This window comes from Arvicola amphibius, chromosome 14 (assembly GCF_903992535.2).
Source record: "Arvicola amphibius chromosome 14, mArvAmp1.2, whole genome shotgun sequence".
NCBI classification, from domain to species: Eukaryota; Metazoa; Chordata; class Mammalia; order Rodentia; family Cricetidae; genus Arvicola; species Arvicola amphibius.
Window position 1 is genome coordinate 19,678,597 of NC_052060.1, and position 27,498 is coordinate 19,706,094.

The 27,498-nt window shown below is 56.9% G+C and overlaps 1 protein-coding gene across 1 annotated transcript; it reads right to left on the reverse strand.

Moving 5' to 3' along the window:
- Window positions 1-3,609: 3,609 nt before the first annotated feature.
- Window positions 3,610-26,199, reverse strand: Celsr2 (cadherin EGF LAG seven-pass G-type receptor 2). Its single transcript, XM_038311238.1, has 34 exons — window positions 22,887-26,199; window positions 17,669-18,316; window positions 15,389-15,611; window positions 14,905-15,020; window positions 14,696-14,784; window positions 14,130-14,287; window positions 13,550-13,713; window positions 13,267-13,392; window positions 12,760-12,926; window positions 12,189-12,476; window positions 11,924-12,098; window positions 11,554-11,695; window positions 11,279-11,399; window positions 10,674-10,857; window positions 10,424-10,525; window positions 9,652-9,746; window positions 9,233-9,442; window positions 8,572-8,755; window positions 8,312-8,440; window positions 8,031-8,211; window positions 7,762-7,929; window positions 7,536-7,662; window positions 7,221-7,421; window positions 6,715-6,889; window positions 6,379-6,491; window positions 6,166-6,245; window positions 5,954-6,080; window positions 5,736-5,858; window positions 5,215-5,342; window positions 4,925-5,013; window positions 4,638-4,820; window positions 4,329-4,496; window positions 3,985-4,219; window positions 3,610-3,637 (listed from the first exon to the last, which is right to left on the reverse strand). The coding sequence occupies exons 1-34, from the start codon at window positions 26,197-26,199 to the stop codon at window positions 3,610-3,612; spliced, it is 8,760 nt and encodes a 2,919-aa protein (XP_038167166.1).
- Window positions 26,200-27,498: the final 1,299 nt, after the last annotated feature.

Consider the following 27,498-nt stretch of genomic DNA (forward strand, 5'->3'; position numbering starts at 1 on the left):
CGCACAGTGGTGGGCACTTGAGGAACAAGTCCAGCTTAGGACCTCCCTGGTTTTGTAGCCTTTGACTTTTGCAGTCAGAACTAAATCGATTCCTTATGAAGAAAAAGCTTCCTTCCACAAAGGCAGCTGAACAATGGAAAAAGGGAACAGCTGACAACTATCTCAACCCGTGTCCATATGCCCACGGGCGTCCTCCTTAGGCCTTTGGTGCACCTCTCCATGATGCCTAAATGTGGAGGCCTCCATTTCTTTTCCTTTATATGACTGATATAAGATTCATTTGCCGGGCGGTGGTGGTGCACAGCCTTTAATCCCAGCATTCGGGAGGCAGAGACAGGCGTATCTTTGTGAGTTCGAGGCCAGCCTGGCCTACAAGAGCTAGTTCCAGGACAGGCTCCAAAGATACGGAGAAACTCTGTCTCAACCCCCTGCCCCCAAAAAAGATTCATTTAACACACCGGTAAGCACACAGGCCTACACACAGCGGCAACTGCCTCAACCTTCTCCTTTCCCTGAGCCCCGAGAGTCACTGAAATTCTAAGAACTGGTAGCGGGAGGGAGGATACACACAGGTGCGTGTGTTTTGTCCTGGAGAACCTTGGCATGAGGCAACAAAGCCTCAGGTGTGCTCCCCAGCCTCCTGCCTACCTCATCTTCTGTCAGTCAGCTTGTCCCAGGGCTTGGTGCTAATGAGAGTTTGGGGGGAATTCTACTAGGTGGGCCATAGAGAAGGCAGGCTTACCAACCAGTCAGTAGCTGAATTCCCTGATTTCCTGGGGTCTTCTAGGATTTACTTGCCTTGTTCTCCAGCCCGGGCCTCCATCCTCTGAGTGGAAAGGCCACCACATAGAACTCAGGAAACAGGAGTAGCTGGTGACCTCAGGCTCTGACTGGCATCTGTAGTATCAACAGGCCTAAGAACACATACCTAAGCATGGCCAGTAGGGGGCAGGTTTTTGTGCTGTTTTGGGGTTTTTTTTTTTTTTTTTTTTTTGGTTTTTTTTTGATCCAAGTCCCTGTGGCTGCTGAAGAAGCAAAGCCAGCCACAGTCCCTGCCACCTGGTGGCTGGAACCGGCAAGGCACGTTCCCCTCTCACACTGGGTCAATCTTGAGTTTCTGCCTCCACCCAAGGTTACTCCAGACCTGCTGAAGTGGCTGGCATTCATTTGGTAATGCCTACCTGCCCGCCACAGCTGCTTTTCTTGTTCAGCCATCCTGAATTTCTCTTTTCCAGTCTGTGTGCTCTGTTTCCCACCCATCCACCCCTGAAGCAACAACTGGGAAGACAGGTGTTTATGGGCCTCTTGCTCGGCACCTGCGAAGAGCTTTAAGCGCTTTGCATGTGTTAAGTTATTTAATCCTCATAAAAGCTCAATTAGGCAAATGCTGTTACCACTGTCCTCCTTTTGTAGACGAGGAACTAAGGCTCAGACAAACTAGGCCACTTCGCCTGCTTCTGGGGCGTGCTTTACTGCCTCCACAGTCGGTACTCTTTGGTTGGACGGGCCTTTGACAAACAAAAACAGACTAGAAGCGATGTCCCCAGGCACACACTTATCCCCAGAATGAGGATATGCTTCATTCTCCCATAGAACAGATTTTAAAAAAAAAAATGGCCCACAAATTCCCACCTGTCACTCATCTCTCCCTGGCTACTGAATTCTGCCCCAGAGAATTTGTTCCTGTCTGGGGCTCAGTCTGATGTGTGGAGCCTCTAGGGCCATGCCAGTTCTGTATCCTGGGGAATAAAGATATCTTCCTACCCACCCACCTTATCATACTTCAAACAGCCAGGCTCGGGGCTCTCTGCTGATATGGCCTTGGTCTCCCTGTCCTCCTCGTGGGAGCTTCAAGGCTTTACCGATCCTGTTTCCCCAAATCCAGGCCTCCACCCAGGTTGCAACACAAAAGCCAGCAATGATGACGCGGCACCTGCACAGAACTAGTTTATTCAGTAGTATGGAGGGGGGGGGGACCAAAACGCTACCATATTCACAGCGACAATCAAGCTGTACAGTCCGATGGTTAGTATGAAGTAAGCATCCAGCATCTTTGTATTGTTTTTTTTTTTTTTAACTCAAGTCATCAGTAGTTTAAAAAAAAAAATCCAGTTAAATTTTTAACCCTTTACGGGAATTGCTGAGGGGAAGAGGCCAGGGGGCAGGTGAGAATCTATGGCAGAAAAGCCAGAGGCCAGCCTTCCAAGTGAGGAGCAGGGGCATCTTTTCCTGCCCGGAGCCTTTGTTCTAGCCACCTGCTTTAGAAGGTAAGTCGTGACATGTCCGGGACACATGCTTAGAGAGAAGAGCGACTCAAATGAACGGAGGGGAGCAACAGAGCAAGAGGAAGGATGGCAGGCCCCAAATCCAGGTCTGCTAGACACTCACCCAGCCTGCAATGGCCACATCAGACCCCCTGGGACAAAGCCATCCCAACACAACAAGCAAATAAATAAAAATATATATTAACTCTCTCTTCACAGGGAGCTGGGGTCAAGTAGGGGGGCAAGAAGGAACAGGGCCTGGTTCTTTGAAGAAGAGAGCCAATTCCAGGAAGGGGTTAAAAATAGAACATGTCTCAGAGGCCACAGCAGGTCAGACAAAATAGCATTCATCTGGTTGGGGAGGGAGGGATGAGTGGGCACCAGAACCCAGACTTGCAACCTGTGCTTGAGGTGCGGCTCCTCAGGGCCACCAAGCCAGCTCTGTGCTTCCTCTTCCTCCTGGTGCCACACACACAGCAAAGAAGCCCAACTTAACCATGACTGGCCCTCCCCAGAAGGTCGGGCCGGGGAAATGAAGCACTTTGGGGTCAGCAAACTGAGCAAACGCCTGGGCTGCAGCACATGGCCAGAGTCCAGGAAAAGGAGAGGGGCTGGGGCAGTCATTCCCCAGTGGGGGCACAGGCTTCCCCTTAAAATGGTTCATGCAGCATTTGGGGGGGTCCAGGGGCGACGAGTCCTTCTGCCCCTGGCCAGACAGGCCTTTTCAGTTCCTGGGAGAGGTGGAATTGGCTGGCAGAAAGGGCCTTTTGTTTTTCTTTTTGTCCTGACCCCTCACCAACTGAGGCCTGTCCGGTGCAGCCTTGCAGGGGCTTGTGCCCCTGGCGCATGTGGCTTTGTCCATTCCTTTCGGTGATGGCAAACGAGGGGCATGCCCCCTAAGAGTCCCTCTCCTCCCAGAGGCACAGCAGATGGGAAACTGAAGAGAGGCTGGGACACATCCTGGGAGGTCCTATCCTCTTTGGGAAGGGAAGGGGAGTCCATTTCCAGCGTATAAAAAAAATTAATCCCTGAAGTCATGAAGAGTGGAGATCCTTTTTTTTTTTTAATTCTTTTTTTCCTCTTTTTTTTTTTTTTTCCTGAAAAACTTTGTCTTGAAGATGTTGGCCCCAGGGGTCCAAAGTGCAGTGAGGGGGGAGGTGGGGGAGGGACTTGGCACTAGATGGCCTTAGATGCAAGGCCCAGGCTCCTCAGATGGACGTTTCATCGCTGCTTCAGCGGGCAGTGGGGAGCAGGGGCAGGATAAAGCAGAAGACAGGAGCGGGGCATGAGCGCAGCAGGGGGAGGGGAGGGAGCTTCGGGGGGACGAAGGAACACCGGCCCAGGGTTAATGCAGGAAGTTAAAGAAGAGAAATCTGGAGAGGCAGGAGAGGAGAGTGGCAGAGAAGGCAGACAGAGGGTTAGCTGGAGCAGCAGAGGAGACAGTGAGCAGCTTCCACCAGAGAAAGAAACAGAAAAGCAGCTCCGGCTCCCACCCTCTCATGCTGCCCTGGACTAGGCGGCAGCACTTAAAGCCCAGGGGGTCTGGGATAGCCCCCAACAGAGCACCATGGTGTCTGGGCACGCAAGGGAGCTAGACTCCACTTAGCCCATCTGTCTTTCAACTGCCTGACAGAGTAGCCTGATGAAGCTCAGAGGCAGCTGTGCCCCAGCCAGGCCCTCTACAGGTGACACCCTGAACCTCCCGCCCAACCCGACTCACTCGGAGCCCGATGAGTCCTCATCCACTGTGCCTGCCTTGATGCTCATGGCGATGGGCATGACCCCATTTAGCTGTTCTTGCAGACTCTGGCGTGGTGGTGGGCGGGGAGGAGGTCCGTTCCGACTGACATCACTGGCTGAGGAGCCCCGAGAAGACCCTGTGCCCTGCTCCAGGGGCAGCCTTAGGAGGCTGCTCTTTTCACTAATGGTGGGAAGACACTTCTTCTTGAGGATGCCTGGGGGTGAGGAGGTGGGTACCATGAACTGTGGATGGGAGGCACTGGGGTATCCGACAGAACCCCAGCCGGCGGATATGGGAGTGAAGCTGCCGGGAGACTCACTCACCTTTGTGAGGTTGGGTAGAAGGGCCTGGAAGGGGCCCCAGAGACCCTTCCCGAGATAGGGCATCTCCGTTCTCCCGTGGCCGCTCTTCAAGGAGCCCACTGCCGCTGCTCTCCTTTGTGGTCCCAAAGTCTCCTGGCCAAGGGACCTTCCCAGACCCTGGACCCACCTCTGTCAAAGAAAGGAAGTCGATGAGTCCCAGAGAAGGGTAGGCAGCCAGGACAGCCACCACCCCAGTTCTGTTTTTCAATAAGCCCTAGCCTCTTGGGCTTCCATTGCCCCCCAAAGGCTGCAGCCCTGGTGCTGGCCCACCCTTGGGGGTACTGTGCAGGGGCAGTCTCTCAGCTCCAGGCCCCAGCAGGCTGTCCCAGCCCTGCTCGCCAGGGAAGGCGGCCTCCTCCTCCTCTTCCTCGCTGTCAGATGAGTGGGTAGATGCATAGGAACCACTCTGGTCATCTTCCAGGGACAGGTCACTGTCAGAGTCCGTGTCGGGATCTGGGAGGTCAGGGGAGGGATCACAACTGTCCCACCTGCCCAGCCCACCCTCAGCAAAAGCTAGGCCCCTGCCCTGTTAGGCAGCCATGGCTTCCTGTCCTCACCGTGTTGCTGGTCTTGACCTTCTAGGAATAGGCCGCCTGGGTCCCCTAAGCCAGGGGGACCCTGGCCAGGGTTCAGCGTGGACTCCTCCCTAAAAAAGACAAGACCACATTTTAGGGGTCAGTCTTGCTAGTGAGATTCCCAGGTCCTACCTTGTGTCCCTTACTGCTTCTAATCCAAGCTGTGACCTGTGTTGGCCACAGTCAGAGACAGTTCCTAGCAACTGGCTAGTCTTGGTTCTAGCACGCATAGTCTTTCCCTCCTCCTCAGCACTCCCATTTCCAGGGCTCACCTCAGCAAGAAGGGGATGTAGCTGGGCTGGCTCTTGCCTGAGCGGCTGGCACTGTGCAGTGAGCCAGCTGAATCTCCATAAGGCTGGTACAGCCTTCCGTCAGCATAGGGGCTGGGGCAGTTATAGGACTAGGCAGGAGACAAGACAAGCCAGTGAGACGGGGAGTTGGAGGGATGGGCCCCAAACTAGAAAGTAAAGGGTGCCAGGAACTTGCCCCAGGTTCTCCCTGTCATATGCCCAGGTCTTAAAGTGGAAGGCACCTTGTATGTTCACCATGGGACCGAGCAATGGTCACGGCTATGCCATTGCTGTGCAACACTGAACACACCCAGTGCCCTGACTTTGCCTGGGACAGCATCTCCTCCCAAGGCCACACACACACCACGTTACCCCTTCCTCCTTAGAGGAAGGGATGCGGAGATAAGGGTGCCCAGGTAAAAAGTACAGAGAAAGACAGGTTCTATGGGCCTGCTCCCCCCTCCATCGAGACACCTCTTATTCCCAGACCCAGGCTCCCTCACCGAGGTCAGCGTGGACTTAGTGGTCAGAGCAGGGTCAGGAGTGGGCTTGCGGCTGCAGGCAAACTTCAGTGCTTTCCGGACCTCCTTGCTGAGCACCACGTAGGAAAGGAAGATGAAGGGGCCCTGGCAGGCAGAGAGAGCAACAGTTGACATACCCACCCCCAGGCAACCCACCCCCGGGAATGTTCCCTTCCACTCAGCAGGGTGGGGCCAGGTACCTGGACACAATTGCAGGCAGCAAAGAGGTAGTGGAAGAGGAGAGTGTCGCTGTTGACAGAAAGCAGTGCCAGCAGCCACGTGGCACTCAGTAACAGAAGGACAGCAAAGGAGGGACGCAGGCCGGAGCTGGAAGGCAGGGCAATCCGTGAGATCGGCCATGAGGTCCTCCGCACCAGTGCCACCCTGTGCCCAGCCACCTGCCGATACTCACACAGGGCCTTTCTTCTCGAACCCTTGCCGTTGGGCAGCACAGGAGGCTCGGGCTGCCAGGATGTACAGGAAGACACTCATCTGGGCAGTGGAGAGGTACGTGAGAGGACCAGAGAGCACAGACCAAGGTTTCTGCTCTGCCCAGAAGCCTCAGCTCTTCCTCAAGGGGATCTGGAGGACACACTTAACCTGCTCACCCCAACTCAGCACTTACCGAAACAGCAAAAGCCACCGGTCCAGCAAAACTCCAGATGAGTGTATCATAGATGGAGAGCCAGCAGAAGTCAGGATTCCCATAGCCTTCAGGATCCAAGCCCACAGCTAGACCTGGAGTGCAGCGGCAAAGCAAGGAGCTCAGGGTAGAGGACACCCAGAGCCGGGAGTGGAGCATATAGAAGGGCCAGAGCCCTCTTCAGGATGAAACCCAACCCCTGACACCCAAGGCCAGGCTGACTGAGTATAGAGAGAAGGGAGCCTTGGGACCTGAGCTACGCGTTTGGGGTACATGACGTGGACCCAGGGCCTAGCGATATGGAGGGAGGCAAGGTACCTGTGATGAAAGCAGGAACGCCCCAACCCAGCATGTAGTAGAAACGCATGGGGCTGGCGTTGACATCTCGCACCTCCGTGAGTGCCCGGTACAGGTGTAAGGCCTCCAGCAGAGCCCAAGAGAAGGTGCAGAGGTACAGGAAGTGCAGCAAGATGGCAATGACTGTGCAGGCAAACTGAGGGCCAGGACACTGGTCAGGAGCCGAGACAGCTGGTACGAGGAGTGCGCGGGGGTGGGGGTGGGGGGTGGGGGGGTGGGAGGCATTGGGGAGGCCTGGTGGTGTGTGCTGCCTCAGAGGAAGCCCAGGCTATATGTGAGAACGCCTGGGACGCTGGAGCATCAAGAGAGAGCTAGTAAAGAGCAAACTGTGGGCTAGGTCCCGGACTGGGCTCTTTAGCAATTCACTGCGGTGGGAGCAGGGATGGAAGAAGGCTAGAGAGGGGTCACCAGGGAGCCTTGACTGGGACAGGAAGTTGGGAAGGCCTGTGGGACAGGAAGTATCTTACAGGGAGGTCAGCCTGGTTGATCCCTAGGAGAAAGACCAGCTGGGCCAGGCCCAGGGCAGCGGTGAGGTTGCGTCGGATGCCGTGTTGGTTGGAGCGTAGGGCACGAAGGAGAGTAAGGAAGAGGAAGGTGATCGTCAGGGCAGCTAAGGTAACTCCAAGGGCCACGTAGGTCAGAGTCTTCAGTGGCAAGATCTCACCATTCTGAGGGATGAGTGCCAGGAGTGGGGGGGACGGGTCAAGGAAGAGCAAGGCCCAGGCACCCAGCCCCCCAGCTCGCTTCCCGCCCACAGCTCTGGGCTGCCCCCGGAGCCCCACCTCCCGTCGGGACACATCCATAAGCACAGCAAAGCTTGTCATGTGGTTGCACTGGCAGCTGACGTGGCTCTCATTGCGGAAGACGACTTCACAGCCTCGGGCAGACCAGCCACCAGTCCCGCTGACCCTGCGAGAAGAAGGCAGGGTTAGGGAGGCAGAAGGGTGGGCAGCCAGAAGCCTGGGCTCTTGGTCCAAAACCATGGGGTAAGGGTGGTGACAGGCTCACAGGATGGAATGGTTCCAGAAGACACAGATGGGCTTGGTCCGCTCCTCGGTCTCCAGCAGGCGGAACTGCACTGTGACGGGCTTGTCCAGAGCACGTGGCAGGAGCTCCTCGTCATCGTGGACGCTGATGCTGACCACAGGTGTGTTGATGACTGGGCGCTTGGGAACCCTAACGACACCAGGGCAGCCACAGGACACCGTTATCTTTAGGAGGAGCCTCCACGTTCGCCTGCTTCCCCTAACCTCCCAGGCTCTGTCCCGGCCACTGACCTCAGGCTACGCTTATCCGGATCATAGTTGTGGGGCAGGAGCCCAGCCAGGGTGTGGTAGATGATGACGCTGGCCACGGCCTCTCCCTGACTCAGTTCTGGGTGCCGCCGCTGCCGTCGTGCCAGCTCCTCGGTCTCCTGGGCTTCGCCGGGGCCCGCAGGCCTCACCATGGGGGGCATCTCTGGAAGAAAGTGCTGCTACACTCAGCTGGCTCTGCCCTCTGTGCCATCTGCGTGGGTACCCCGGACCAAGTCGGTGCCCCATCCACGGTCCCTGCTGACCTCTGAAGACAGACTCCGGCAAAATGACTGTGGTCTCAAGATCTGGGGGACGCTCCCCACGCAGTGCCTCGTAACGGGGCAGCTTGGTCCCAGCGAAGTTCCCTTTGTCCAGGCGCACGACAGAGATGACTAAGGAGGAATATGGTCGCAAGTCAGACACCAGGTGAGGCAGGCAGACACCCTACCCCCGCCCCCATGTGGCGGCCCTTTGGAAGGGGGACTCTCTCCACACACCCCTCCCCAGTCTGGCGCCATCTCACCAATGTTGGGGGTGACGATGGTGAAGGGGCTTAGGTAGGTGTGCCGCATATTCTGGGCGAGGGCACTGGCATAGGCCTCGTAGTGCTGGAGCAGCCAGGCGGTGCCACCCTCTGTCTGCTGGATCAGTTCCCAGTGCCTCTTGTTGGCTGCATCCAGGAGGGCGCTGCCCACCCTCAGCAGATTCTGGAGATGGGCATGGTCACAGTGGCATGTGCTTGTGGTCAGACTCACACCAAGTGACAGAGTGTGCCTTTCCTCAGGAGTCCCCACTGCCTCCCTGGGAGTGTATCACTGTACCCGCTGCCATCATGGGTACTCTGCCTCTAACCCATCCCCCACCCTCTAGATCAGAGCTACTCAGTGTGCCCGCCTATGCCTCTTTTGGTTCCCTGAGAAGACTGAGCTCTTGCTATAACAGGCAGGGGCTCTACTTCAGGTCAGCCCACGCCTCAGTACAAGCAGCCTTTGCTGGGCACTCGAGTCCTGATGCTGATTCAGATACTCTGAATCACCTGTGTTGCATCATAACGTACAGGCTGTCACAGAGGCCTCACGCCAGGGGGGTGTGGCCTTACGGGAGGGGTGTATCCCCTTCTGTCCCCTAAGATGGCCAGAGCAGGGTCTCTCACTGGGCCCTACTATGCCTACTTGAAGCCCCACCTCGGTGAAATGTACGTCCTGCGTGGCAGACAGCCCAAAGCCCCGCTGGGCACTCTCGTGAGCCAGCAGTCGTGAGGCCAGCTGGTAGGCCACCTTGACATCACTGCCAAAGTAGCCAGCGGTATGCTGGGTGGCGTTGCGCAGCAGCAGGGCTAGCCGCTGGGAGCGTCCCGAATCCAGGCCCGACTCATTCCGCTGCAGCCGCTCAGCCTGGGCGGAGGGGCAGAAGGGCAGCGGCTCAGACAGGAGGGTGGGGACTGGGGCTATGGAGTAAAAGGGCCTCAGGTTGGTGGGGAAGAGGTGGCACGGGGGTAGGAGCCTCAGGACAGCAGGAGTGGGATTCAGAAGCTCCGCTTCCAAAGACGGGGGTGGGGGGGAGCGGGTGTGAAGAAGAGGAGAAGATGGGGGGGTCAACTTACAAAGCCCTTTAGCTCCGAGAAGGTGACTGATGTGCAGTTGAAGAGGTTTGGGGGGAGCCACCCTCGGTGCTCATCACAGTGGCGCACAGCAGTCCCTGAAGGAAAGAAGCGAGAGGGTGGGGCTTAGGGAGACACAGGAGGCCCCAAGATCCATCTGCAGGACCTCTTGAGCCAGCCAGGGATGAGCAGCTCATAAGGAAATAAGAGGACAGATGTACAGAACTCCAGAGCCCAAAACCTCTTCAAAATCAGGACAAGCAAAGACCGTGGGAACAGAGATTTGTAACCTCCCCTGCACACCCCAAGATATCACTATCCCTTCCACTCAGCTACCACCTTGTACTCTACTACTTCCTACCTTTGAATTCTGCTCATTGCTCATCTAAGGGCCAGCATCAACCCCCATTCTGTGGCTGGAAGGGTACCCGGCACCCCATATTCTTCAGGACTATCTCCCCTTGAATATGGCAAAAACAACCCCAGTACTAGGTAGTTAGCCAAAAGTAGGAGCCTCGTGCGATTCATCTTTGAGTTTAGCACCCAACCCTGGCCCCAGGACACAAAGGGTTTTCAACAGTTCCGTTCATGTAGGACACATGCTCTCGTGGTCAGCCTAGCTGGGGGAGTGAAGGAAGGTGAGGCATGGCCTCTCCAGGAGCTAGAAACCAGAAAGCGGAACTCCAGCATCTACAAGCCGGGGGCTTGCTGTCTCTACTCCACTGACAGGCAAGATCAAGTCTTTGATACCCCATTGTAGTCCTCTAAAACCTACCGAAGGAGCCTTTGGGGCAAGGGGCAGCAGCAGGCAGCCCGAAGCGTGTACGGGGCCACCAAATCCCAGCCTCTATGGCCCGTGGGCAGCTGTCATAATTCACTGGAGAGAAGAACACAAGGTCACCTATGAATAGCTATGTCCGGGCTCCTCAACCGTCCCTCAACATACCCAACCCACTGCCAGCCTTTTGGAATGAACTCTCGTAGCATATAGGGAGGCGGGAATCTACCTCTCCTAAGAAACTTACCTTCACAGCCATTGGTGGTGACCTCGGCAAAAGGGTTGTCACAGCGATCACACTGACGCCCAATGACACCAGGTTTGCATGGACACTGGCCATCCTCGGGATCACAGACTCGGGACAAAGAACCAGTGGGGTAACAGTCACACAAGAGGCAAGTGGGGCTGCCAGGGGGCCGGTAGTGATTCTCCTAGGAGGGGAGGAGAGGTCATTGGATCAAAGATGTCTTTCCTGGATGTTAGTGAACCCTTCAAACTGTGACCTTCCCAGAGAGAGTTCCCCCACTAGGGTCCTTATGGGCATAGGATTCAACATTCTCAGCAGCAGGTAATGTCTTGGAGTTGAACTTATTACTGTGAAGCCAGACATTCTGAACAGGCTGCAGACAGCCCATATAGCTATTCCAGGGCTCACTGATTCAAGATTAGTCCTGGGTCCCCTGTACCCAGATAATGAGGACGAACAGCCACTTGCCATGCCAGACAGGGCAAAGGCACAGGGCCCTCAGCTCCTTGTAAAAAGGCCCATCTCATACTGCTTTCCCTGTAGGGCCAGGAGTTGCAGGATAGAGGCCAGGGTGGCCATATTAGGGGTTTATTTGGGACTGTCACCTTGCAGTGGCACTCGCCACTTGTCTTATTGCAATCCGGGTCAAAGCCTTTGCTGACATCACAGTTGCATGGACCACATGTGGGGTGTCCCCACCAGCCACGGGGACAAGGTTGGTCAATCCTACAGAAAGAAACCCAAACAGGCATGAGCCCCCTCTGCCACTACCTCTCTCTCCCACTTGCTTCAACCACATATGGTCCTTCTGACCTTGGGTGCAATTCAGCCAACTCTTACGGCTCAGAGAGACACCAGACATAAGCCCTGACCTACCCACCTGGTCTCACAGTATGGCCCAAGATAATTTGGTAAACACTCGCAGACGTAGCCAAGAGGTGCGCTGGGTTTTCGGGTACACACAGATTGATGCTCACATGGGTTCAGGTCACATACATTAGTACAGTTGTCACCATAGTAACCTGGGACAAGAAGGACCAGAAAGGTTCATTCCCTGTCCTCTACTGGATTCTCTTCCATCACCTAAGTCATCTTCATCTACTTCCTTACATCCCAAACATTGCACCAGATGGCTAAACCCTTTAAGTGTAGACGATGCTGACTCAGAGACGCGACTGAGTCCAGGTCGCATATTAGAGACAGAGTGTAAGCCCTGACACCGGCCTCATTTCCTAGAACCCTTAGCGTACCTGGATCACAGCTGCAAGAGTAGCTGTCCCAGTCATTGCTGCAGTAGCTGTTGGCGGGGCATGGGTTTGAGTCACAGGGATCCGGCCAGCTACAGCCTGGCTCCACATTGATGCTCTCTCCGCGGCTGGGATCCAGACTGCTAACGCCCTCGGGTGTCTCGCTTACCCGCACGCCCTGGAGGGATAAGGGCAACATTGGCCCTCAGCGGAGCAGGGCTCCCGGTGGAGATGGGATGGCATGGGACGTCCAGGGTTGGAGACTCACCTGCAGACAGCCCCGGAAGCCTCGAGCCACGCCGTTGGCTGGCCCAGGCACTCCCCCGACTGTAATATTGCTCAGGTGCAGCCCATGCAGCCGAGGGCCCAGATTACCCTCTGCCCTCTGTTGCCCATAGTCAAAGGACAGGATGGCGTGGCCAGGGCCCCCACTAGCTCCCAGTGCCAGCTGTGCGTGATGCCAGTCACCATCGTTGGCCCGGCCTTGCTCCAGGTGCAGAGACGAGGCCTGGAGCCCTGTGCCCTCCACACTCAGCACAACGTGGCCTTCCTGAAGCTGTACGGGAGGGGGGAAAGATCAGCTGATCACCTCAATAGCCTCTTCCAATCCACTGCCCTGCTTCCTTAACACCAAATGCATATACCACTGCCTGGCTGTGGGCAGAGGAAAGACTGCTTATTCCCCTGATGCCCAGTAGATGGCAGTACTGACCCACCAAATGGGCCCAGCCAACTTCTCGCTTTCCCCCAAAGCCCGGCCACCTGCGTCCAACCCCCTGAAGGATCCTACAGCCCGAGCCAGGCCAGGGCTTGCCACACTCCCACGTGCCCTGCATCACCTGCAGGGTGATGGTGCTGCGCCCCCTGGTGACGGCCTGCAGCAGGACGCCATCTGCCTGGCGTGTGCGGAACATGAGGCTGAGGTGCCAGGGTTGAGAGATGGGCAGAGAGAGGCCATGCCAGGCCACAAGGCTGCTGCCCAGGAAACGCTGGGGATTGGCCATTTCTGGGAAGGCAGATGAAAAGTGACTGAAGGGCAGAGCAGTGACATAGGAACGGTGGTGGCTCCTTGAGAGATGGGGCCTGGGCTCTCCTTATACTCAATCCCCTCAGTGCCCCGCCCTCCAGAGCATTTACCTGTCCTGGGCCCGCCCTACATTGTGCCCAGGGCCTGCCTCTGACTAGGCCCTTTGTCTCCTGCCCACCTTCTCCTTGCTCTGCCCAGACACGCTTTTCCGCCCACAGCCCAGCTCCCTGAGCCCTGCCCAGAGCCTGCCCCAGCCCTGCCGGCGATCCCAGACACCAAGAGCACCGGGGCCCCAGCCTCGGGTGGCTGCCACTCCTACCCTGGGCACAGCTCTTGCCCCCGAAGCCTAGCGGACACTCGCAGCTAAATGCATCCCACTGGTTCACACAGGTGCCACCGTTGTGGCAAGTGTTGCTGTCACACACGTTCTTCTTGGTGGGGCAGCCTGGAATGGAAAAGAAGGCACTCAGGGACCCCAGGGCTGGGCTCTGAAGACCAGCAGCCGCTAGAAGGACCACACAGGCTGGTGTTCCCATGCCACGCACAGCCACTCCTCTCGGCGTTTGGCTCCCAGCCTTGCCCTTACCCCCAGGCCTCCGTACCAGGCACAGTGCCGTTGTTGGCAATGAAGTCGGCCATGTCTACGTGCCGACTATCCACCTGAAGGTCCCTCATACATCCCACAAAGTGCCGCATCCGGACAGGGAAGTTCTCAGGCAGGTCTGGCACCCCACCGAGCAACAAGGGCCCCGTCAGGTCCAGAGACCTAGACAATGTGAAGAGACATGGGTTTAAGTTTATGGTTCTTCCCCACCCCGACCTGCCCCCACTCTGTACCCCGCCACTAGGTCCAAGAAAGGGAGAACTTGGCCGAGGCCAAGAGGCCGTGTAGGGCAGTGCCCTGGAAGTCGGGGTACTTATGTAGACACCCAATATATACAGATGTGTGCTCTCAGCTCACACTCCTTCAGCTCACAGCCCACCAAGGCCTGAATCCAACTCCCCAACACTGACTAGGGTGGGGGGGCAATCTGATTGGTTCCCACTCTGGAGCCCCCTTGACAAGCACCGCCCTCTCCCTAGCTACGAGTCCGCTGATTGGTTCCCACTCTGGAGCCCTATTCCCCCCCCCTTGACCAGCACCGCCCTCTCCCTAGCTACGAGTCCACCCTCCCCGCTTACTTCTTGCTGCCTCCTTGAGTGCCCTGGGCAGCACAAGAGTAGTTGCCCAGCATAGCTCCAAAGCGCAGAGCCACCCCCGTGTCACAGCCGTCCACAGTCACCACAGCCACCTTCTGCTCAGAAGGGCCTTGTGGGAGCCCTGACTGGCCCAGCAGTGGCTGTGGACAGAGAAGGGAGGCGGTAGACAAAGAGCCCAGCACAGAGTTATACCTCCCCACAAACCTACTCCCACAGTCACGGACTACCCAGTGGGTCGGAAATGCCCTGACAAGTGGCAGCTCTCCTCCCTCTTCTCAGGCAGGAGAGCTGTGACCAGTCACAGAATCACCCAGGCCAGCTAGGCCGTGATGGCAAATGGATCTCTGTGAGACAGCCTGGTCTACAGAGCGAGTTCCAGGATAGCCAAGGCTACATGGAGAAACTCTGTCTCAAAACAAACAAACCAAAAAAAAAAAAAAAAACCATACAAACAAACAAAAAAACCCCAAAACATGCTCAGGTCTAGGCAAACATATAAGCCAAGAACAGGGCCCCCGCTCTAGCTCCTCTGCCCTCACCACACCCACCTTATTGTAGTATTTCAATCGCACCGTGTGCCACTGCCCATCACTGACCCCTCCGGGAACGAATGGGGACACCGTCGTGGTTGATTCCCCTGGAGAAAGAACCAGGTAAGCTGGGTCACAGGAAGAGATTTGGGAGTGGCAGAGATGCAGGCACATCTAGGGATGGGGGCCAGGGCCAGGTCTGGCTGGGAGGGAGGCGCCGGGCTCACCTGTGGAGAAGGTGAGCTGGATCTGCTCCTGGATCACCTCGAGAGCCACGAAGTCATGTTTCTCATTGAAGCGCCCGTTGTACAGCAGCAGGCCGTTCCGCTCCTTGGTAGCAAACCTGTTTAGGGGGTTCTCATGGGGGCACGGAACGGGGCACCCTCCTGTAGGCGAGTGCCCCATCCACCCAAGCAACAGCAAAGCTGACGCTTTGGCTAAGGCTACGGAGTCAGAATGCAGATGATGAGCCCAAACAAGCACCCTGGCATCTTGGCTTCCCACCCTCAAGGGCTGGGGAAGAGTGCCAGGCAGATCCTGAGAGTGAGGACAGCCGGCTGGCAAAGCCTACAGGTCACTCCAAGGGCTCTGTCAACAACGGCTCTCGGTACTTTCAGGTACTTTCACTGCCTGACCTGCTACCCCACCTACCAGGAGGTACCCTGCACTCTCACAGGGCCCTGCTGCCCACTCCAGAGCTTAGTCACTCACGAGAGGGCCAAGGTGAAGTGGAAGCGCTGGCGCAGGCCACGGAAGGTGATGAAGGAGCGGGCAGGGAAGCTGCGTGTGGTCACCTGGCAGAAGGGCTTCTCAAAGTCCCCAGATGGGCAGTCACATTTGAAACCTCCCACCAACAGATTGACGCAGGTACCACCATTTTTGCAGACACCCGGAGAGCATCGGCCTGAGCGGGCACTCACTTCACAGTGCTCACCTGGAGGGAAAGGACAAGCAGGGTGAGACCCTGACGAGGCAACGGGAGGTCCCCCTGCTATGGTTTGAAAATGAACCGCCTCCCAAAAGCTCATATGGTAAAGGCTTGGTCCTGGCTGGTGACGCTATTTCAGGAGGGATTAGAAACATCAGGAGAAGCAAGCTGGATGGAGCAGGTCATTGGAGGTGTGCCCTCAAAGCCTGCATCTTGTCCCACGCCCCTTCTTTCCTCGGTGAGCAGCTTTGCGCTACCACACACTCCCGCCACCATGATGTTCTGCCCCTCTGATTCCCTTATAGCAAAGGAACCAGCCGCTGGAACTGAAACTGCAGAGACCGCGAGACAAAAATTTACCTTTCTTGTTTTAAATTGTCTCTCTTGGATATCTCCAGGGACGGAAGTCTAATATATCCCTGGGACTATTTCCTGTGACCCCAGACTCTCCCAAGCATCCTCACTCCCCCTTGAGTGGCTTTCTTCTCTGAAGTCCATCACACACCAGCCCTTAGGTGCTCTTAGTGGCCCACCACACCCTTCTCACTGCGGTTCCCTGTATGTTCTACTACAAGCCGCTCGGAGCTCTTTAGCCTTTCTCCAGCCCTGTCAGGGACCCTGGTCCCAAGGCCCTGGCCCCTGCAGAGGCAAATGCCAAGAAAGGAAGGACCTAGAGAACAGTCGGAGGGCTGTGCCAGTCCCCAGGCTTCCCCCTTCCCCACCGGTGCTTTTGTTTCCTGTCAGGCATGGAGATCAGCTTTCCTCCCTGGAAATGTGGCTGTGTTTCCACTTCTGTTTGGGTTATGGGTTGGGATCGATGGTGTGAAGTAGCTGGGGCTTCTCCATGAACAGAACTTTGGGGTCTGAACTAAGGTTCCTTACGCACTTGAACAATACAGAGAGGGTGGGGCCTGAGCCTGAGGGCAGATGAGGAATCGGGGAGTGAAAATTCAGACATCAGATGGGAAAACCCTACTCCCTTCTCTCCCTCCCCATTCTGATGCCAGAGATAGGTTCTCCGTTCCTGTGCCTAGTGACTGGCTCTTGTTTCCATGGAAACTGTTGTTCGCCTACTCTGAGCCCCCTTCCCCATCCTCCTGGACAAAGACTCCCCTTCCTTCTCCCAAACTCACCCTCCCCTCTCCCCCGACAGCAGCACAGAAGAGTCAAGTCTGGCAAGTTCTGGGCAGGAGGATACGGCAGGAGGCAGGGAGCCTGCCTACACTACTGGCAGAACCCGTGAGCCCGATGCTGGAGGACATAAGGCCTGGGAGTCTGGGAGGGAAAAGGAGCAAGAGAGTCTAGTCGAAGAGCAACAGCGTCTATAGGGAGGGGCAGGGTGTGAAGAGACCTGCGGCCTGTGGCTGACAGGGAGGCAGAAATGGAGCCACTCTGCTCAGGGCTCCACAGGCCAGTGTCCTGGAACTCCTAGACCTCCAAACCCAGCTCCTCAGTGCCTTCCCCCAGCTCCTGGGTGGGGAAAGTTAATGAAGGGATTCACTCAGCAGGACCAAGTCCTGGTCCTAGGCCAGCAACACCTCTAACTGGATCAAGTCGCCTCACCTCAGCATTTAAACAAAAGCCAACACTCTCCACAAGCCAGCTTTCTCTGCGTGTCAAATTGTTTACATGAGTCCTCCTCACAGGCAACTCTTGACCTAAATAAATGAGTTCTCTCCATCTTAAAGACTGTGGGAAGAGAAGCTCAGTAACTCTCATTTCCACACAGCTATTAGTGGCAGAGCTGGAACACAAACCCAGGTGCAGAACTGACCTCAATTATACAGTCTCAGTGGGTATGTGTGCAGGCGTGCATGTGCCAGTGCGCGTGTGGGTGTGTGGGCTTGTACAGCGAACAGAAGGCTGCTCATTCTGACTTCCTAAGCAGGCAGTTGTCAAACAGCAAGCAGGATCTAAGACTGTCTGGTGCGGCTGGAGTTTATACTCTTGGAAGGAACCGGGCAGCCCCATCATTAGCCTGCTTTTGGGCTTGGACCAGAGCGTCAGCCCTGCAGGGCTGCCCCCGTGGTTAGCTGCCCTCATGGTCCCTGTGCTAGGCTCACCCGTGTAGCCGTCGCGACAGAGGCAGGTGTAACCGCCCTCTCGGCTGCGGCAGTGCCCGTGGGGTCCACAAGGCCTTGAGTAACAGAGGTCCACTTCAGTCTCACAGTAGTCTCCTGTGAAGCCAGGCGGGCAGCGACAGCGCAGACCCCCGACAGGGTGGATGGGCCGGAAGAGCACGGACGAGGAGGCGATGAAGGGTGCCGAGGAGTCGAAGCGCAGCACGGACACGCAGCGCATGTAATTCTCGCAGGGCTCGCGCAGGCAGATGTTGTCGTCGAAGGGCAGCACGCGTTGCGCTGAGATGGCGGTGAGCAGGCTGCGGTTGAGATACAGGCGCTCCTGCAGGTCCTCTGAAGGCAGAAATGGCGGCCCACCCCCGGGTCCTGGGGGCTGGCCCACAGACAGGCTCACGTTGAGGATATGGCCGCCTGGGGCATCAGTATCTCTTTGTACATTGAAGACCACTACATGATCTGGAGGTGTGGCCAATGTGGCTGCCACAGCCTGGATGAAGAGTCCCAGCAGTGGGGACAGAAATCGCTCTGGGGACATGTCTTCCAAGCGTAGCGTGATGCTGTGTGTGAGCATCTCGTCTGTGATGATGGTGACGCGTAGTGAGCACTGGGCTGTCACACTATGGACACCATCTGAAGAGAAGCAACGTGGATCAATGTTAGGATTGTGGTAGACAGAGCAGATGTGCCAAGCAACAGAAGTGCCAAGCCACAAACCCTGGCTTTGAGCAGAGGAGGGAGAAAGTTTGTGTGATTACATCGGAGGAGGAGTGAAGAAAAGGGAGCAAGGAGGAGAAAGTATCAGAAGGAGGGAGCACCAGGAGGAAGGAGCACTGAGAAGAGGGAGCATCAGGAGGAGGGAGCACTGACAAGAGGGAGCACTAGGTAAAAGGAACATCAGAAAGAGGGAGCACCAGGAGGAAGGAGCACCAGGATGAGGGAGCACCAGGCAGAGGAAACCCCAGGAATAGAGGGTGCAAACAGGTTAGAATCCAGCCCATACCCTACAAGGTACCCAAGAAACCTTTTTTCTAGATGGCACAAAAGTGGCCAGTGAGACACACTGCTTGTGAGCCAGTCGCTCCTTAAGGGGTTACCCCATGTGTGCGTAAGGAAATGAGATTTTTCTAACCTGTTCTTTGCCTGTTTTCTCAATACTCTTTGGCATGATGCATGAACTGCCTTCCAGTGTTTATGCCCTTCAACCTTTTCATTATAAGCCCTGTCCCCTGGGACCAGTCTCTGGGTTCTGCCCCCAAACTGTGTTTTGGCCCTTGCTCACTTTCCTAGAGGGCCCAGGGTACCATGAGAGACTCCCTTCCCTTACTCCGCACGTCTCCGTCCCTCTATAACCCTGCCTCTCACCACACTGTACAGGCTGGGAGTGGAAGATGAACTGGGTCAGTGGGCCATCAGGTCCCCCTTGCATTCGGCTCCATGACCGACTGCTTCCATGCAAGCCTGCTATCCCCATGGCAACACCCTTCACACAAAGCCTTCTTCCCGCCCAACTCTGGGTAGTCTGGGGGATCCCACCCCAGGAAATCCAGCTGAGCCACCTTAGCCAGGGGCAGCACCACTCACGGCTCCAAGCTGGAGAAAGTAAGTGGGGGGGTGGGGAATCTGAGTAGAAGAGCCTGGGCAGCTTCCGCCCTGAGACCACTTCCACCACTGGGCTGGTCTCTCCTCTGGCACTAGGGCCTCCTAGTTACTCATCACCGACTTGGCTCACCAAGTTGTACCCAAAGGTCTGCCTGCCATACCCCCAGGCAGCATACTCACTCACTAACACATGCACGGGTGTCTCACTCCGCCCACACACCCTGTGCTCAGAAGTGCCATGCGCACCTGAATGTGCACACACACACACAGGAATAGACTTTGTTTAGATTAAAAATGAAAGCTGGACTGTAGAGAAAGGGAAATGGGTTGGAAGGGCTACAGGGGCAAGTCCCATGTAATACAGTGTCTTCCACACAGTGAGTGTTCAGTAAAAACTAAGATGCTGATGAGAGCCCCTTGGACTCTTGAAAACACATCAGCAAGCTGCTGGTGGTGGCACACGCCTAATCCCAGCTCTCCGAGGCAGGGGCAGGCAGATCTCTGAGTTTGAGGCCAGCAGGATCTACAGAGCGAGTTCCAGGATATCCAGGGCTACACAGAGAAACCCTGTGTTGAAAAACAAAACAAGAAAAAAAAAGGAAAAAGAAATAGAAAGGAAGGAAGGAAGGAAGGTGGAGAGAGAGAGAGAGAGAGAGAGAGAGAGAAAGAGAGAGAGAAATATGGCAACAGACACTCCAATCAGATGCAAAATTTGCACCCAAGTTGGAAAGAGCTGGAGCCAGTGTTGCTGAGGCGGAAGTAGGAAAGACTTATGGAACTCTGTTCTGTGTATGTGACACTTACTTAGGTGGCTGTCCTTGGGCAGTCAGTTGAGCCCAGGTGTTTACTGAAGACAGCCACCCATCTCAGCAGTGCCCTGGGCCCCCTGCCTCCCTGCTCTCCAGCCTCATTGCTGTGATCTGCTTGCTCTCACTAACTAGCCTGCTGCCTTGACTGCGGCTCACCTCTGCCCTCCCGCTTTGCCTAAGGTACCAAGACAACAGCCCACAGTCCTCCAAGCCCTCTGGCCTGCTCCTAGGTCCCCATGATGATCAGATTCCTTTGCCTCCTCCTCTCAGAAGCCTGCACTTGGGCCCAGGTCTGAGCAGGAGCTGATGTCACAGCCCGGTGTTTTCTAGTGGGAAGTTCCCTCCAGACAGAAAGCAACACAGGACTCTACACAGAGCAAGAGAAACTCTGCCATCCCCTGGCCCTGAGAACCAACACTCCTGCCTGTGTCCCCTCCACCAGCCCAGGCCCTGTCTGTGCCCCTCTCTCAGCCTGCTTCTGTTACTTCCCATCTGGCTCACCATCTGTGGCCACCTGCCCCTCTGCTATTGTCCCCACCCCAGCAACCAACCCATTGCTCTTTCTCCCTCCTCTTTGTCCCTCTTCCCAGACCTGACCTGGGTCTCCCGTCAGTTGCGAAGGCAGGTTGGGAATAGGAGCCACCAGTGTACTGCCTAAGTTGTTTTAGACAGAAGAACTGGGGTAGGTTCTGACCCAGGAAATACCACCTGGATCTCGGCCTCAGCCAGCTGTACCCAGGAGGATGCCAGAAGCAGACTCCCAGACTTCCCTCTTCTGGCAGAGGCTCTGCCGTCTGGGAGGTGAGCAAGCCTTGAGCAGGATCTCCTGTGTGTCTGAAGAAGGCAGCTGCCTGGACCATTTGGGCTACAGGGAGCCATGGAGCCCAGGCTAGGGCAGTTACAGCCATAGAGAAGAAGGGAAGATAAATCTAAACACAGAGACCAACAGGGGAAAACAAAGGTCCAGGAAAAGAGCCAACAGTGGAGGAAAAGGGGGAGAAGGAAAGAGAAACAGGAGCGGGGAGAAGGTGACAGACAGGCAGTGCAGGAGGGTCCCCATGGGCAGGGTGGGAGGAAGGAGGAGACAAAGAACCAGAGAAGGAAGACAAAGGGGCAGTGGGCGTCAGTTCCCCTCACCCAGCCTCCTGAACTTTGGGGTTGCCTTGGTGACTGCCTCCAAGGGTCAGGGCTGATGGGGGAGGGAGGTAAGGGTAAAAAGGCCAGCCACAGTGGTACTAGGTGCTGCCCCAGCCTTTCCCTCTAGCCACAAGGGCTGTGGATTGAGGCTGTGTGCCTTGCTAGGGTAACAAAGACTAAGAGGGGCTGGCCTCCACACTGGCCCTAGATGTCTAGCCAGATTCTTTACAGAAGGCTCTGGATGGAGGGCAGGAGGCAAAGGCTCCTTCTTTTGCCTCTAGTGCCAGGCACAGATGAGGGTGGTCCAGATGAGCCTTCCTCCTCCTGGAGGGGAACTGAGGCTTCAGGTGGCTCAAAGCAGAATCCACAGCCTCTCGAGCTCATTCTCCCTGGTCCTTGCAGCCTCTGAGAGGTGGGACCAGGAAGTATCTGTCCCATAAGAAGTATGATCAGGAAGGGGCTAGAGCCGTCTTCCCTTCCCTGATGTGTGAAAGCTTCCTGGAGTGGATGCCTGGGTTCACCCTTGGGAAAATCTCTTCCTCCTTCACCTCCTTCCCAAGTCCCAACTCCCAGACTCAGGAAGGTGCTTGGCTACTGAGTCTGCCTCAGGCCTACCTTACTTCTCACCCCAGAACTGACAGAAAGGATAGAATACTGTCACCCAGGCCTGCTTTCCTTCCCCAACCCCTGCTGTCTGAGGTGTCTGCAGGCTGAGCGCTTGGCTAAGCAACAGGAATGCCCAGTCTGGGTTCCGGCCAGGCTCCCACGCCCCTAGAATTCTGTTCTTCCCCCCACCAAATCAGGACTGTGGAGTCTCTGCCCTCAGTGCTCAGGATTTCTGGTGCACTCTGATCCCTGGGTCTGTTTCCCTGAGCGTAGGCCATCATGACAGCAAGGAAGGCCTAGCAGCCCCAAGAACAACCCACAGGGAATTGAGGGGCCCAGAAGGTCCGTCTGCCCTGACTTCATTGCGACCCCTCCCCCAACCAAAACCTCAACCAAGAACTCAGGACAGTGAGGTCTGTTTGAAAGACAATGAGCTCTACTTCCTGCCTGGAGCTCTGAAGGGGCAGCCGAGCCAGGCTCTTTCTGCCTGGAGGGGAAAGAATGCTCTAGACAAAGTCCGTGTCAGCCGGATTCTGCAGCTCTGCTGAGAGGCGGGAGAGAGGAGAGCAGGGTCCTGACCCCTTGGTGGAACCCTGTGTCCCTGTAGCCCTCTGACCTGCCAAAGGCTGTGTGAGATCACAGGATCATCCTAATGAGGGTGGCAGGGGTGCTGAGGGGCCAAGTTGCCTCCCCTCTCCCAGCAAAGGGCTTCCCTTCCCCTCCCCCAGCTCGGTTAGTCTTCCACGCGCCCTTTTTCCACAATTCTTGGCATCCATAGTCAGGGCAGTCTCACTACACTTCCCCCACCACGTCACAGTCTGGTAGGCAGGGGGCAGCCAACCAAAGCAGCCCAGCCCAGCCTGGGGCAGCAGGCGGGGCCTGTGCCAGCCGCCAAGATTCCTGGGGTTTCTTCTCAGGCTGGTTCCTGATCTCAGTTCTGGGCTACCCACCTGGTAGAGTGGGGTCACCAGCTTCTCCTTGGATGATACTCCATCTCCAGTGGCTGCCCAGGCCTCTCCCACCCCAACACCACCAGGCATCTTCCTTACCTGACACCAGCACGCTCATGATGGCTTCCAGGGGCCGGTTGTTGTCCAGTGCCCGGCTCAGTCTCAGCTCTCCTGTGGTCGCATTGAGTAGGACCAGGCTGAGTTCATTTCCTCGCTCGAAGCTGTATGTCAGGCTGTCTGAGATATCAGGGTCATGGGCAGGCACGCGGCCTATGGCACCCCCAGGGAAGCTGCTCGAGCGGTTTGTGACATAGTTGTTGAAAAGAATCTCAAAGTTGCCCAGCACTGGTGGGTTGTCATTGCGGTCAAGGAGGCGGACATGGACGGTAGCCCTGCTTACCAAGGGAGCGGATGTAGCCTGGATGACCAGGATATATTCAGGCCGGTCCTCATAGTCCAAATCCACCAGGGCAGTCAGCTCTCCCGAGAAGATGTCCAGCTGGAAGACCTCAGGGATGTTGCCCTCCACAATCTGGTACATGATCTGTGCATTGGTCCCTTCGTCTGGGTCGGTGGCTGTGACCCGGGCCACAGCCAGCCCGATGGGACTGTTCTCTTCCACAAACACATCAAACTCATCCTGCTCAAAGACAGGGGGATTGTCATTCACATCCAACACAGTGACCGTCACTTCCATGGGTGTGCGGGCTGGTGGCATCCCCTTGTCCACTGCATACGCTCGTAAAACGTACTGGGCCACGTTCTCGCGATCCAGCCTCCGCAGCGTCCGCACAATGCCCGATGTCGACTCAACAATAAAGTCCCCGTCTCCATCATCCCCTCCCTGAAAGGTGTAGAAAACCCTGCCGTTGAGACCGGAGTCACGGTCAGTGGCCGAGATCTGCAGGACACTGGTAAAGGGTGGCACGTCCTCATAGACGCTGCCCTGGTAGGAATCCCGCAGGAACTGGGGGGCATTGTCATTTACATCGTTCACCAGGATCTCCAGGTAGGTGGTGTCAGACTTCTGCGGGATGCCGTTGTCCCGAGCAGTGATGGCCAGGGTATAAGACACCTGGTCCTCATAGTCCAGCTCGGCCTGGGTGGTGACGGCCCCGGTGTCTGCATCAATTCGGAACTGGGGAATGCTGTCCTCCATAAAGTAGGTGATTCGGGCATTCTCCCCAGTGTCCTCGTCCGTAGCGCTGATCAGTACCACCGTGGTGCCTGCTGGTCGGTCCTCATTAACGTTTACTGTATAGTGGGAGCTCTGGAAGACGGGACGGTGGGTGTTGGCATCGGTGACATTCACCACGATCTGAGCTGTGTCCTGCCTCGTACCATCAGAGGCGGTCACCGCCAGCACGTACTGCCGCTCAAGTTTGTAGTCCAGGGGTAAGGCAAGGGAAACCAGTCCCCCTCCGCTTTGGCTGGTGATGGAGAAGCGGTTTCGGGTGTTGCCACTGGTGATCTGGTAGGTGATGACACTGTGTGCGTCACGATCCACGGCTGACACCGTCACCACACTGGTGCCCACGGCCGCGTCCTCGTTGAGCCGGACTGTGTACTCCGGCTGGGTAAAGGTGGGGTTGTTGTCATTGACGTCCAGGATGGTGACGCTGACGCTGGCGGAGGCGGTGAGCGCCGGGATGCCATGGTCTCGGGCTTCCACACCAAAGCTGTAGAAATCAACCTCTTCCCGGTCCAACTCCGCAGCCACAGAGATCCAGCCTGTTCCGTTGTTGATGGTGAAGGGGAAGTCGTGCCCAACGCCAGCCAGGCTATATTCCAGGCGGGCATTGTCACCAGCGTCAGCATCAATCGCCTGGACATGCAGAACTAGGTAGCCTAAAGGGACACTCTCTAGGACAGTGGCCTGAAACGGGGTGCTGACAAAGATGGGGGCATTATCATTGATGTCCAGGACTTGCACTGTCACTAGACCAGAGACGTTGGAAAGCGGAGGCCGGCCGCCATCCTGAGCCCGTATCCGTAACGTATATTCTTTGGTTGTCTCGTAGTCAAGGGGGCTGACCACATCCAGAGCCCCGGTCTGGGCATCCAGGTAGAACTGTCCCCGAGCATTGCCACTCATGATGCTATAGTGCACCAGGGCGTTGCTGCCCTTGTCTCTATCCGAGGCTGTGACTCGGAGAACCGGGGCTCCCGGGGTCACATCCTCCCGCACCTGAACCACGTACCGCTTCTCGCTAAACTGGGGTGCGTTGTCGTTGTCGTCTTCCACAGACAGGAAAACAGCCGCTGTGGAGCTCCGCGGGCCCGGGTCCCGACCCTGGTCACTCGCTTCCACCGTCAATTTGTAGGATTCCACCTCTTCCCGATCCACGGGGCCACGGGTTCGGATCACCCCAGAGCGGGGATCAATCTCAAAGACTTCCGAGGGGCTGCCTCCAGCCCCCTCGAGCAGGCGGTACAGAATGTTGGCATTAGGAGGGGCATCCCCATCGGTGGCCCTGACCGTAAGCACCTCGTAGCCAACCTCCAGGTTCTCCCTGAGACTCTCCTTGTATTCTTGTTGCTCAAAAACAGGGTCATGATCATTGGTGTCAGTAACTAAGATGGTAAGTGTGGCCAAGGCACTCCGTCGGGGCATCCCATGATCCTGGGCAGTGACCCTGAAGACGTGGGTGCTCTTGGTCTCACGATCCAGCTCCTCAGCTGTGGTGACAGTACCCGTGATTGGGTCCAAGGAAAAGAAATGATTGGAGCGGCTATCGAAGAGGGCATCCATGGTGTATTCAAGTCGACCTGCCTCACCCTCATCTGGATCAATGGCTCTTAAGGATGCAACAGAGGTGCCAGCTGGCTGGTTCTCGGGCACTGTGGCCTGGTAGGTGGGAGGCTGGAACTGGGGGGCTGTATTCACATTCCTTTTCCTGCGCCCACCCATAGATTCCTCTGGTGATCCTTCCGCAGCCCTGAGCCCTGGGGCCTGTGCCAGCTTGCAAGACTGGCATCTGAGCCGTGGGGCCTTTAAGCAAGGGTGCTCTTGAGGCAGGGTCAGCTTGCCTTGTGGAGAAAGGTGTCCTCCAATACCCAGGAGACGACAGCTCCAGGGGCAGCTTTCAGGGGATGGCGGAAGAGGGATATGGGCCTCTGATTCTGGACACCAGACCCTCAGGCCATCGTGGTGGGGCACCAGGTGGCCAGTAAGCTCAATACCCGAATCTCTGCAGCGGCTGGTGTAAAGCCAGAGGTTCGAAGCGGAGGCTGGGCAGAGCCAGCCCACGGGGGCGCAGGCCCCAGAGGAGCCGCGTCCCCTGGACCCCAGAGAACGACAGGGCCCCACTTGATCTCCCAGTAGTGGCAACGGCGGTAGCAGCAGCAGCAGCAGCAGTAGCAGCGGCAGCAGCGGCGTTGGGAGGGGGGCGCTGGCAGCCCGGCTCCGCATCGCTCCCCGTTCCCGGCCAGCCGGGTCAACAGCCGCGGCGGCTCTTCCTCCGGCTTTTGCCGGCCCCGCCGCGCCTCATGCCCGGGCCAGGGCGCCGGTCCCCGGGGGCCACCTGTGCGTCCCGCAGGGCCTGCACCTAAATGGCTCGGCGGCGCCGCGCGCTGTGCCCCACGATGCGCCGGGCTACCCTACTCTCGAAGCCCGCCCGGCTCCCGAGTCACCGCGACCACTGCAGGCTCACGCTGCGCCTCCACCTGCGTTTTGGGCGCTCTCCACCTGCTCCCGCGGGCCGCGAGGACCCCTGGCTCTGCCGGGTCCCCGGTTCCCGAGACCTAGGGTGTCCCCTCTGCCCGCGCGAGATCGCCCACCTGCGCCTGCGGAGCCGCACGCTCCGGCCCGGGCCTGGCTGCCAACGACTGCCCTGCGCCACCCTCTCGCTCCCCGCGTCCTCGCCGCGGCTACTGCCGGTCGCCGCGGTCCCGGGCCCAGACCCGCGTTCCCTCGCCTCCCCGGCGGGCGGGCAAGCTCTGCAGAGCGGCGGTGGCGGCGGCTTATTACCATAGACCTGCTCGCGCCGCCGCCGTCTTAAAGCGGCGACGCCCAACGCGCCGAAGGAGGTGGGTCCCACCCAGCGCCCTCTTCTGCACAGATGCTCTAAGATTCCCGCCGCTGGTAGCATTTTTCTTCCCAGTGTTATCAGACATGCTTCCAACCAGTCCTGGATCCCAACCACAGCTTAAAGAGGAATGAGCAATCAGAAGCCACACAGGGAATGATAATCACGTCTCACTCTATAGCTAGTGCGCTTTCAAAATCTTCTGAAGGCCTTCGTGGGGGGGAGGAGAGGTGGGGGCGCAGACACACAAGGCAACTTTCCAGTATTACTACTCATGAGAACCCTCATTGATGCCTCATCCTACAGGTCCCAGGTCAGACAGAACTAAAAAGGCTTCGTTCAACACTTACAAAGTCTCGCCCAGATCCCAGAAGTTGTGATCTTACTTGGATGCCTCTGACAAGCACATCTTCGATACATCTTGGGTACCACTTGGGTAGTTCAGGAGAGGCAAACTAGGAGCTCCAGAATAACAAATACACTAACACTACCGGATATCTAGGCCCAGCGAGAGTTGGTTGCAGAGGACCCAGGCTTCCTGGGTCTTAGGACATGTGGCTCCACTGATCTATAGTCAGGCCCCCTGGTCCCTCCAGATCAATGTCCAACTTCTGCCCTCCTTCTACCGCAGTTTTGTGACTAGACAGAGTCATATTGTACAGGATTACTGAGCCCTTCACGGA

What these genes read in the sequence shown, in the direction of transcription:
- Celsr2 (XM_038311238.1), bottom strand. Translation starts at nt 26,199, where the DNA reads ATGCGGAGCCGGGCTGCCAGCGCCCCCCTCCCAACGCCGCTGCTGCCG. An exon ending in TGGATGTGTCCCGACGGGAG is followed by an intron (nt 7,422 to 7,535) that starts GTGGGGCTCCGG and finishes CTCATCCCTCAG; the next exon opens with AATGGTGAGATCTTGCCACT. An exon ending in TACATCCCCTTCTTGCTGAG is followed by an intron (nt 5,014 to 5,214) that starts GTGAGCCCTGGA and finishes TGTCTTTTTTAG; the next exon opens with GGAGGAGTCCACGCTGAACC.